Here is an 11,335-nt window from a genome sequence, read left to right as displayed (position 1 = left end):
ATGGCGAGACGCCGTAGGGCATTTCCGAATTCTCTTGCGGTCTCATTATGCATACGTCGGCGAGCTGTAAATGTAGCCCTACTCCAATCACTACTATCACAGGGCTCGAAACATCTAGCCATAGCAGCTTTTAGCAGCGCATAGTTTCCTTTGGCATCACCAGACAAACCACTATAAATATCTCTTGCACGCCCAGAGAGTAGAAGAGACATAAATTTAAGTTTTAAGGGTTCATCCCAATTATTTACATCAGCAGCCAGATCAAATTGCTCTGACCAATCGGACCACTCCCGACCTACACCAGTAAACGTCTCTGGCATAAACACTGGCCGCGCAGTAGCTCTTGATGGTTCCACACCCCTTGCGCGGTCAACAGCTTGAGGACCAACATTATCCTCTCCATCTGACATTTTTGCAACAGTATCTAGGTTTTATAGGGTTCACAGAAACTAAGCAAATCCCACCGCTGCCACCAGTGTAATAAGCCTAGAATGTGAGGTCAGACTGTTGTGACTAGAGAAATACTCTACAGAAAAAGTAGCCCAGATGTATAAACAGTAATCTTTATTTAACACAATTCATGCAGCTACCAAACATGTCAGACTGGGATTCATGAAATCTTAAAACCAAATGCGATCAACCTGGGCGAACAACACACCACTATGAAGCCTACTACACAGAAGACACTGCAATAAAGAGACCATACAAAAGAGATCACACACACAATAAATGGGTAAAAGCTATAGCCCACACCACCCCCATAGGGCACTGCACAGGTTCACACTGCACTTTAAGATTCATACCAAAGACGCCATCAGACTACAACATAAGGCTTTAGATCACCACAACCCTCCCACCCAATCATGAAACGGATACTGCCAGGTTTAAAATAAGTTACACACACACACACACACACACACACACAAAGTCAATAAACACTTAACTCTCCCGGGATACGAGACCCTCCCCCGGGGTCTAAGCTTTGGCGCTGGTTGGCACAGGGAGAAAGCAGACGCCAGTCCAGCGCTCGTGAGGCCTCCGAACAATAGCGGAACCGGAGCACCTCTTTCTGAGAAGCAGCAACGCCTACGCACTCCTATGCCCGGCCTTATCTACAGGTTAGCCCGCTAAACTATCTTCGCCGCCGGCAGCCCTAAATAGCATACGAACGGCACCCACCCCCAAACCTTGAGTGCAGCTCGGCGTTAGCAACCACACGCCACTTCCCAGATTCACTCACCCTTTCTGTGCTCTTCTTTTTATGACTATGCCTCTCCTTCAACTCGACGATAATCACTGCTCCAAAGTTCCTGCTCCTTCACGCTCATCAGTGGTCAGGTGCGAGCAATCAATTAACTCAACCCACTCTTCCCTCAGCTCCCTCCCCCCACATACGTCAGTCATAACGCTACATTCATCCAACGTCATTTCATTACAATATCGACAACGCAACAAACAATTATAGCGCTGTCTATGGTCCTGAAATAACAGCACTTATATTTGTCGTCGTTATTTGTGCCGTGGTGAACTAAAAATGAAAATGTAGATTTGATATAGTTTCATCTAATCATCTGTTTTCATCTAGGCTTAATCATCATTTGGTTTCATCTAATGGTAGAGGCTAATCAGCAATCAGCATATTTGTTTTAAAAGGAAAATTATCGAAATTAGCCATTTATTTCCACTGAGTAGACTAAGCTAAGTAGGCTCAGAGCCCGTTTACCCTTATTAGACATTCTCTGATAGGCTACATGTTGGTGAGAACAAGGAAAGCAATGCGTAATTGAGTGATTATGCCAGATGTAGCCTACTGGCCCCTGCAGGTAACACCCGAATTTGTTAAACATCAGTTGTTTCTGTATTCAGTCAGGGATGCTAGTATAGAGTTTTGAGAAAGTACTGTGGTCCCATTATAGGCCCAATTTCATTCCATAATGTACCCAATTAGACAGGTCTGGATTGCAGACAGGCCATTTTAGCATCTGGACTCTTCCTCTTTGTAGAAATACTGTTTCAATATGTCAATAATTCAATTTGGCATTGTATTCCTGAAATATGCAAAGTCTATAGAAAGAAAATATATAGTCTGGATGACAGTATATGTTGCTTAAAACCTGTGTACATCATTCAGAATTGATTCTGCCTTGCCAGATGTGCAAAATGCCCATGCAGGCACTAATGCACCTCCACACCATCATGGATGCTGGGTTTTGAACTGAGTATTATAAACAAGTTGGATAGTTGAATAGTCCTTCCCCTCTTTAGCCCAAAGGAGTCCATGATTTCCAAAAATAATTGGAAATTTTGATCGGTCCAACCATAGGACCCTTTTCCACTTTACCTTAGTCCATTTAAAATGAGCTCAGGCTCAGATAAGATGGTAGCATTTCTGTATCATGTCTAAATAAAATGTATTCTTTGCATGGTAGAGTTTACACTAGCATTTGTGAATGGAGCATTAAACTGTGCACATAGACAATGGTTATCAGAAGTTTTCCTGAGCCCATAGTATGATTTTCTTTACAGATAAAGATCTGGTTTTAATGCAGTGCCATCTGAGGTCCGAAAGACCATGGCGATCCAATTTTTTTCAGCCCTGTTGTTTTGAAGGTTCCTCTGGATTCTCTGAATATTTTAGTGATGTTATGTACTGTAGATGACGGAATCCTCAAATCCTTCACAATTTATAACATTATTACAACATTATACTTATCCATTCATGGTTCGAGTTCACCTAATTAGTTGTGAAATGTTCCACCTTTTATCATTACACAAATTTTCCAGCCTTTTGTTGCCCCCATCCCAACATTTTTGAGACGTGTTGCTGACATCAAATTCAAAATGTGTTTATATTTTCCTTGAAATAGTCAAATGTTGTCTTCGAACTATTCTCAATTACATAGGGTTGAAATGATTTATAAATCATAGCATTATTCTTTTATTCACATTTTACAAAGCGTCCAAACGTTTTCGGAATTTGGGTTGTATTATCTTGTAGCCTAAACAAAATACTATCTCAATTATTTAATGAGACTGGCTTCTCAGTACAGCCAATCTGCATTCACAACTCAGTAAATAGAATTCCCATGTAGCAAGGTTTCCTTGGTTAAATCTTTGCCAGTGAATAGTAACAAAGCGCAGGTCAGACAACATTAACTTGATGGGATACAGGCCCATCAGCTGTAGCAGCCTTGTTAAATGTGCTGTATTTTTACAGCCGCCTCCTATACAGGAGACAGTTTAAGTCTGCCACGAGGGACCTGAGTACATGTATAAATAATTCAATAAATAAACACATTTATATAAATAAATAATGATGCACAAGTTCGAAGTGTCGTGTGACACACCAAGGAGGGAAAAGTAGAGGGGAGGCCATCATGGAGATTGTTCCCACAGTTCAAAGACTAGTCAGAATGTGATGGCAGAATAAAAGGGAAAATATGGTTGGGTAGGCTTCAATTGACTTTCAAAAAATGGCCAATTAAACAACCTGCTCACATTAAACATCACCCATGGATGTTCTTGAGATTACCACAGGCACAACACACCAGGGCTGCTAAGGAGTGAGTTTCACATCTATGGCAAGCAATAAAAAAGGCCACACCATCATATACAGTGTTTTTTTTTTAAGGTAGATGAGCTAGTGGGGTCAGATTTTATAAACGCACACCCACAACAGTGATTTGCTGAACAACATATGATGGTCACTTCAATAGACATGTACAAATGGCAAAACATAAGAATAAATTAACAGAAATCTGTACACAAAACAACTGTACCAAATTTATCTTTGGGCAAACATAAACAATGACTTTTAAAAGCAAGTGATTTGAAAATAAATGTAATGAATAAATCATATGGAATAAATCTAAATTAATAAATAAATAATCCCCAGGGCTCTCTTAAAAATAAAACAAATACTTTTAGTTTTAGTATGATGAAAATATTTGTGTTTACATTATTCATTCATTTACTAAGACAAAAAGGTAGGTCACGTAAGATCATCAACTTCACAACTTTTATACTTCGAAATTGTGAAAAATGTCCAAGGCAATTAAACATCTTAAATAATGCCAGTTTCATACAGAAATTGGCTGGTGATCATTATAGATGTTTGGGCAAGTCCAAGCCTTACTTGATTGGAATCAGAGTAGTGCTATGGAGACAAAGCCCAGATAAGTGTCAGATCAAGCTACACCTGGTTGGTGAAGTTCAGAAAAATATGTATTCTAATGTTTGTCAACTTGGTGTCGTGTCTGCATGCTAGTCATAATGCAGTCCTGATCTGTAAGCAAGCATGTGTATAAAGTATGCCTTGTTTGTCCTTTGTGTGTTTGTGTCTGTATGGATGCATGCTAAGAATTCTAGAATTCTCATCTTAGTCCCATTCCAACAGCTGAACTGCTCCATATGAATTCAGGGCCTCCTCTGTCTGTCATGCCAGGGCACAAGGAGAGGCTGAGCCGGCCATCATTGTTGCTGATCTTCCCATGGCTGTTCCTGCCTCCAATGTGACTAAGGTAGTCACCCCTCTCATCTGGGTAGCTTGAGCCAAAGTTGCTGACGTTTTCTGGCTCCAGATCGTTGAAGACTGAGTCGCAAAGCTGCTGCCTCTTTATCTGCTTCACCCTCTTCCGTCGGTGCAAAATCACAGCGCAGACAGCAAGGCCAAAGGCCATCATGCCCAGGATGACTGAAGTGGCCAGGGCAGCTGGGGAGAGTCCAGAGGATGAGGGACTTCGCCAGTAGGCCCTCTCAAAGCTTGGTCGCACAGGGAACTCGCAGCTTGGACCCATGAAACCAGGGGGACACTGGCAGACAGGGCCACTAAAATGAGTGTAACATGTGCCTCCATTCTGGCACTGATGCACCAGGCAAGCATCAGCACGGACGCTGCAGTTCTTGCCAGAGTAACCCAGTGTGCATCTACATACATAATCATTGACACCATCGACGCATGTGCCAGCATTTTGGCAGGGAGCTTGGGCACAGTCATCCACATTGATGTTACAGTCAGGTCCAGTGAAGCCTGGACGGCACCGGCAGAGGACACTCTGGCCCAAATCCACACAGTCACCCCCTGGAAGAAGGTAAAGACACAATAAATACACATTTGCCATAGTAAAATAACTAGTAAGGCCATCTATAAAGGCAAATTCAATTACAGAATTATTTAGAAAAAATAATTAAGAGTTAAGATTGAATTAAGAGTTAATTAATTAAGAGTTAATCAAGAGTTGAACCAAAATTCACAAATACAAAATTCAGTCATAAAGACAACATTTTACTTCACAAACTCACCATTAGAACAAGGCTTGTGGCTGCAACGATCAAGTCTCTTCTCACAGTTAGAGCCGGTGTAGCCTGGGAGGCACTGGCAATTATAGCCTCCTGTCAGCTTTTCTATACAGGTGCCACCATTAAAGCAAGGGTCATCGGCGCAGGTCATGGCAATGATCTCACAGTTTTTACCATAGAAGCCCTGGGGGCAGGTGCACGAGTAGTCATTCTCCAGATCCTACATGGGGAAAAAAACATTTGTTGTTATACTGTTGCATGAACATTTCATGAATATTAGTAGAAATAGGAATGAAAACAAAATGGCTCTAAATTTAGCTCAATCGTAATCATAGAGTTCAACATAATCTCTAAGGCGGGGATCATATTGGCCAGCGGCAAGCGTAACGCAACGCTCAGACCATAATAAGTTCTATCTCGTTCCTATGGTAACACAAACGGTTTGCCTTAACTGACAATTGAATATGCTCACGTTGCAGTTTGAAAGTTGAACCAAGTTCAACGCTAGTGTTACACTAGCATTGCCACCGTTCCACCTGCTGCCGAACCATAGAGAACAATAGGAAACCTGCCGCTTGCCGCTGGTCAATGTGATCCCTGCCTAAGTTATGGCTGTAATGTTATGAGGGTTAAGAATAAATTAGGTTAAAGAACTTGACGCACGTTACAGCTGCCTCCATTCTTGCATGGGTTGCAGTCACACTCGTTGATCTCGAGTTCACAGTCGGTGCCACCAAACCCTGGCCGGCACGTGCACGTGTAACTGCCCTGGCCGGTGTTGGTGCAGCTGGCCCCGTTGGCGCACGGCTTGTGGTTTGTGCAGTAGTTGAGGTCCTGGTTGCAGAACAGGCCTCCCCAGCCTTCCTTGCAGATGCACTGCCAGGGCTGGGAGCAGGTTCCATGGAGGCAGCCTGGGTAGCGGACGCACTCAGTGCAGTGGGGCCCCTGCCACCCCAAGCGGCACTTGCACTCCCCAGGGGACTCACAGTAGCCGTGGGCCTCGCTGCAGTCCGAGGAGCAGATGGCTGTGGTGGAGAGGGGTGGGGGGGGGGGGGGGGTGGTGACAAATAGCAGAGGAGAGCTGGAGTTACAAAGGGAATTCCAATATTTCTGTCTCGCTTACTCACACACACACTTCTCCCCGCCATACCCCCTGCCTCCGCAGATCAATAGCTGCGTTAAGTGTGCGAGCAGCAGCTGGTGAGCCCACAGAGGTAACTAATGCAGGCCTTTGTCTGCAGCCTCCGCCTCTACTCCAACATGTGTCTCTTAGGACTGATGTCTGCTCCTTCTATTGTCCCTCCCAGACAAAGGGAACTGGGTGAGGAGGAAGGCAGTTGAGACTCACACACGCGCATGCACACACACACACACACACACACACATGCACACACGCATACACACACACACACACACACATACACATAAGCACACATATAAAGAGAGAGATAAAGATATCCTATGTTTCATGGAAATACTTCTAATGTTTGTCATAAACATTTCATATTTATATTTGTATGTCTGAATGGTGTATTTGATCATGTTAATGATAACATGTCAAAATAACTGAAGAAAAGCAAGTCACAGACAACACACACACACACACACCACACACACACACATACATATAACAAAAATGCCTTGGAATTCTCGAATGTAGGCTACTTAAATCCTTTGGAATTAATACTACACTTGAAACATTGTTGGTCAACCCATTTCAGCTGAATGTCTCTCATTAACTGTGCAAGCATTGTTCTGTCAAGTCAGTTATCAGGAGCCTTTTATGCACCCATAGAATCAGCTTGCTTTATTACTCAGTTCATGGACATTTGTCTGAAAAGCCCTGGTCCTCCAGAAAACATGAGTGTTGTTACTTACTTGAAATACAATCAGACGTAAGTAGGCTTAACAATTGCAAGTGGATACAGACGACAACACACATACGCGCGCGCCCACACACACACACACACACAAACTTACGCTCAGAGCAGTACTGGCCTTTCCATCCTTCCAAACAGTCCCTGGATCCGTTTTCATCACACGTATAATGGCCTAAAGTATCATCACGAGGTCTGCAATAATCAGAGCAATCTTCGCCGTGGTAGTTTTCATCACAGGAAACGTGGTAGGAATATCGCATCTCACTCTGCTCTCCATAGTGAATATCTTGAGACCAACTCTCGCCGATTGCTAATCTCCTTCTTGTGGCTAAACGGCTGATAAGATTATTCTGATTTTCTGTTAAAAAGATAAAAGAAGAAATGCAAATGAAGCACTGTGAATCGAACTTTAAAAACGCAATGCGCTTCTTACTTTGTAATAAAAGAAAGCCTACAAGGAACTCAACAACGAATATCCTACAATGAACTATAGTCCTACCTGTGTGGTCTGTAGTAGATTCGGCGTTCCATGCTTCAATTATGAGAGAAAATGTTCCCTGGATGAAAGAAGATGAATACAGTCAACACAGGGTATACTTTATCGTTTGTATAGGCTACTGTTAGTAAAACTGGGTGGCCCGTTTAAAGAAACAAAATGACATTTACCGGCCACTTGAAATGGAAAGGTACTCGTATGGGCACACTGTTCGCGATTGAGCTCTGATCAGCATGTAGAATATTTGTTTGTCCTGTTCCAAACGTACACGGTGGTTCAGCAGATATAACATCCTCGGCATGTTTCAAGCAAATTCGGAAAAAGATATTACATTCCCTTGACCGTCTACAATAACGTCGTGTTGTGGTGAATGAATGGATTTTCAGCTCAAACAACCCGGATGATGTTACCTGTAAAGTTCAGAGATAGATCAGTGGATGTATCAAACATTAAGGTCTCGTGAAATCTTGCATATGAATTGTAGCCTAAACTATGAAACTTGACTTTTACTTACAATCTGAACCAGCGATACAGCCAAAAGACATCTGAGATAATCCATTCTGTAGGCTGTAAGCCCTGTCCTGCAAATTAAAAACTGGGGACAAAGTATCCGATGGTTCCGGGGAACTGATATTTTATATTACTGATACATACGTAGAACCTAAAGCAACGAATTTTTTTAAAAAAGAAATCCCCAAAATTGTAGTGGCGTCGGCCACTTTGGTATAAATAAAAGATTAACGGGGAAAGTGTACTCGTGCTCACTACGTCTTCACCTCTGTGCGCCGGTCTGGAGACTGGTTAAATACGGCAGATGCAGTGCATCTGGCCATGCGTCGGTGGGCGGGACAGCGACAGGTGGAGGGGCCATATGGAGCACATTCTTGACATTAAGCATCATGTTCTTTGTTGTCCATCTCAAGCTATTGAACAAGCCTACACACGCACGCGCCCCCACAGCAGGCACACAGGCGCACACACACACACACACACACACACACCATATCATAAATATAGCATATTTGTTCATCACTTAGGATAAGTCAAAATAGAATGATTAAGTGAACTGTATGTCTGTTGTAGTTCTGCCTCCAGTATGATTTCTGGAATTATTATTATTATTATTAATAATAATAATAATAATAGATCTCTTTTGAGGACTATAAATGGTTTCCTTACAGTGGTTCAGGTCTTGACTTTGCGCAAAAATGCATCAGCTAAATATTTTGTCAACTTTAGTTGTGTGAGCTATTTCTTGTTGGACAGTTATCAACTCCAACTCTCATATTTAGATAATAAACAAATGTAAAACAAACATGAGTCCTACTAGTGAACTTTCTTTTACCTATTACTTTTGTTGGCAGTGTAAGCCTTTTTGCACAAAAGTTAACTGGCCACCTTCTAACTAGCTTATAAATCTATCTAACGTAGATGTTTTGTTATGGCAAATGTCCCTTTATCTTGCTTCATATACGTCTTGCTACTTTAGTTTGACTGTGGACTGTGGGGGGTTGTTGTTGCTGAGTCAGGGAAATCATGGTAATCTGCTTTGTTCAGCCCAAGGCCAACAGCTGTATGATAACTCATATACATGGTAAGCTATTGTCTGCCTGAAACTGACTTTTACGTATCACTTATATAAAACAGAAAATCAGACTGTGTGAAATAAAAAAACTGTTATCTGGTCTAACATTTGACAGTGCAAAACCTTTGTTGATCTTCAGACTCCTGTGCTATAAACACGAGAGAGAGAGACACACACTCACGCACACCCACCTACCCACACACACACACACACACACACACACACACGCACACACTCAGACACACACACACACACTCAGACACACAGTTGTCTGTGTGTGTTCAGGGCAACATGTGGTGTGTGGAAGCTGCAGGCTCGCGTCTTTCATGTAGGCTATTGTTATTGTAATCACTGAAGTGTGCCACCAGAGTCCAAGGGCTCCACCCCACCCCACCCCACCCCACCCTCCGATCGAATCACAATTGTTATGTAGAAAGGGATCCTTCCCCATGTGTTTTTGTATATAGAGATATGCATCCTCACTACATGGTTTGTTGATGCCAATGTTCTGGTAGAGATTCTCTTGCAATTTATCAGATGTCTATGCCCACAGACACTCCTGCAACTTGTTTTCTTTTTTCCTCTCTTGGTCTGTCTTGCCTCTAGTGTACCATATCATTTTTGTTGTGTGACATTACTTATTCTTGAAATCTGCATAGAGCATTTTGTTTTTTTTTTCCTTTGGAGAAAACTTTCATCTTTTTATTTATAGTGAGTGACAGTGTCCTATAGGTATGTATTGATCTGTGGCCATACTGGGCTGGCAGATGGACAGTATTTCTGATTTGTCACAGGGAGCCGAGGGGTCCCTGTGGGGGTGACCGTGCATATTGCAGGGCATGGGAACCAGTGACCACCTTCATTATGCATCAGTCTGCGAGGCTTATGTGTGCAGCAGCACACACCCCCACACACAGATGTACGCACGCACGCACGCTTATGACTTACTATTCAAAAGAGACAATAACAAAGACTTCACACAAACCGGAAAACTAGACAAAGTGATCTGGCAAAATTACAAGCTAATTGGAGTAGGTTTATAGGAACTAAAACAATAGCGATGTCAGCAGAGGTGTTTGCTGTTTTAACACATGTATAGAATCTTTTCATTTGTCCCTGCACTATCAATTGAGGACAGAGTAGCACAATATGAAAACTCACAGGAGACATAAAATTCCACAACTTCATAAACCAAGGTGAGTAAAAATGCACTGAGAAAGTGACATCCTTCATTAAAAGAAGTGCTCCTTTTCATTATTTTCAACTGCATGCTTTTGTCCTTCTCTTTGTCCAGTGTTTTCCCCTCACAGTGCTCCGGCCTGTGCTCACAGATTGCACAGTGGGACTGATGAGGGTGCTTACAGCAATAAAACACACAAAGAGGCAGCAGACAAAGCATTGTTGGTGGATCCCCATTGATGTACAAAATAGTTGTTTCTAGCTGACCTGCTATTCTGTCATTATATGATTGCATTTTTACACTCTACATTCATTTTCATTCATCCAGATTTACAACCTATATTCATTTTGAAAACAGTATGGTGTTGACACAGCATACCTAATAAGTGATTAGGTAAGAATGGTTATGAGGAAGTTTTGTGAGCCATGTTATTTCGATTACTTCTGTTAGTGTAGGAAAATGTAAACATTCTTGTGTATTTCAGTGGGGGCAGACAGATTTCGCTACTCTCCACCAGATGCATATCCTTGCTCTTAGAGAGAACAGCTGCCATCTAATCTGATCATGCACAGCTAATAATGCTTTCCTGTGGCATGTCATGGGCTAGGCAGGACGAGGGATGTGAGGTGGGGGAAGGAGGGTCCTCTTGGGAGCAGCAGTCCAGACTGGGAGAAGGGCTGACACTCGGTATGAATGGACCCAGGATAGGGGGACGGGGTTAGAGGTGAGATAGTCCCTGAGGGCTAACTCCCCCTGGATGAACAGCCTGTGATACAAACCTGGGTGTGCCTGTTGGCAGCTGAAAGCAACAACACAGTCATTGTACCAGTGGAGACTTGCTTACACCACAAAGACTATTATGGGGAATATTTACAACAATACAACAAAAATTTAGA

General features: G+C 42.5%; 1 protein-coding gene across 1 annotated transcript; it reads right to left on the bottom strand.

The window, feature by feature from the left end:
- Positions 1–3,896: 3,896 nt before the first annotated feature.
- On the bottom strand, positions 3,897–8,428 carry dlb (deltaB). The gene is made up of 7 exons (XM_042077160.1): positions 8,189–8,428; positions 7,845–8,084; positions 7,678–7,735; positions 7,279–7,536; positions 5,962–6,323; positions 5,302–5,518; positions 3,897–5,080 (listed from the first exon to the last, which is right to left on the bottom strand). Exons 1-7 carry the CDS (start codon positions 8,231–8,233, stop codon positions 4,374–4,376), a joined length of 1,887 nt encoding a protein of 628 aa, XP_041933094.1. The 5' UTR covers positions 8,234–8,428; the 3' UTR covers positions 3,897–4,373.
- Positions 8,429–11,335: the final 2,907 nt, after the last annotated feature.

This window comes from Alosa sapidissima, chromosome 21 (genome assembly GCF_018492685.1).
Source record: "Alosa sapidissima isolate fAloSap1 chromosome 21, fAloSap1.pri, whole genome shotgun sequence".
Classification (NCBI taxonomy): domain Eukaryota; kingdom Metazoa; phylum Chordata; class Actinopteri; order Clupeiformes; family Clupeidae; genus Alosa; species Alosa sapidissima.
Note: the sequence above shows the minus strand (reverse complement) of the source record. Positions and strands in the feature narration are given on the sequence as shown.

Coding starts and splice junctions, on each gene's coding strand:
- dlb (XM_042077160.1), bottom strand. CDS start 8,233: ATGGATTATCTCAGATGTCTTTTGGCTGTATCGCTGGTTCAGATT. Junction 5,519..5,961: donor AGAATGGAGGCAGCTGTAAC/GTGCGTCAAGTT, acceptor TTCCCCATGTAG/GATCTGGAGAATGACTACTC. Junction 5,081..5,301: donor CCACAAGCCTTGTTCTAATG/GTGAGTTTGTGA, acceptor ACCTTCTTCCAG/GGGGTGACTGTGTGGATTTG.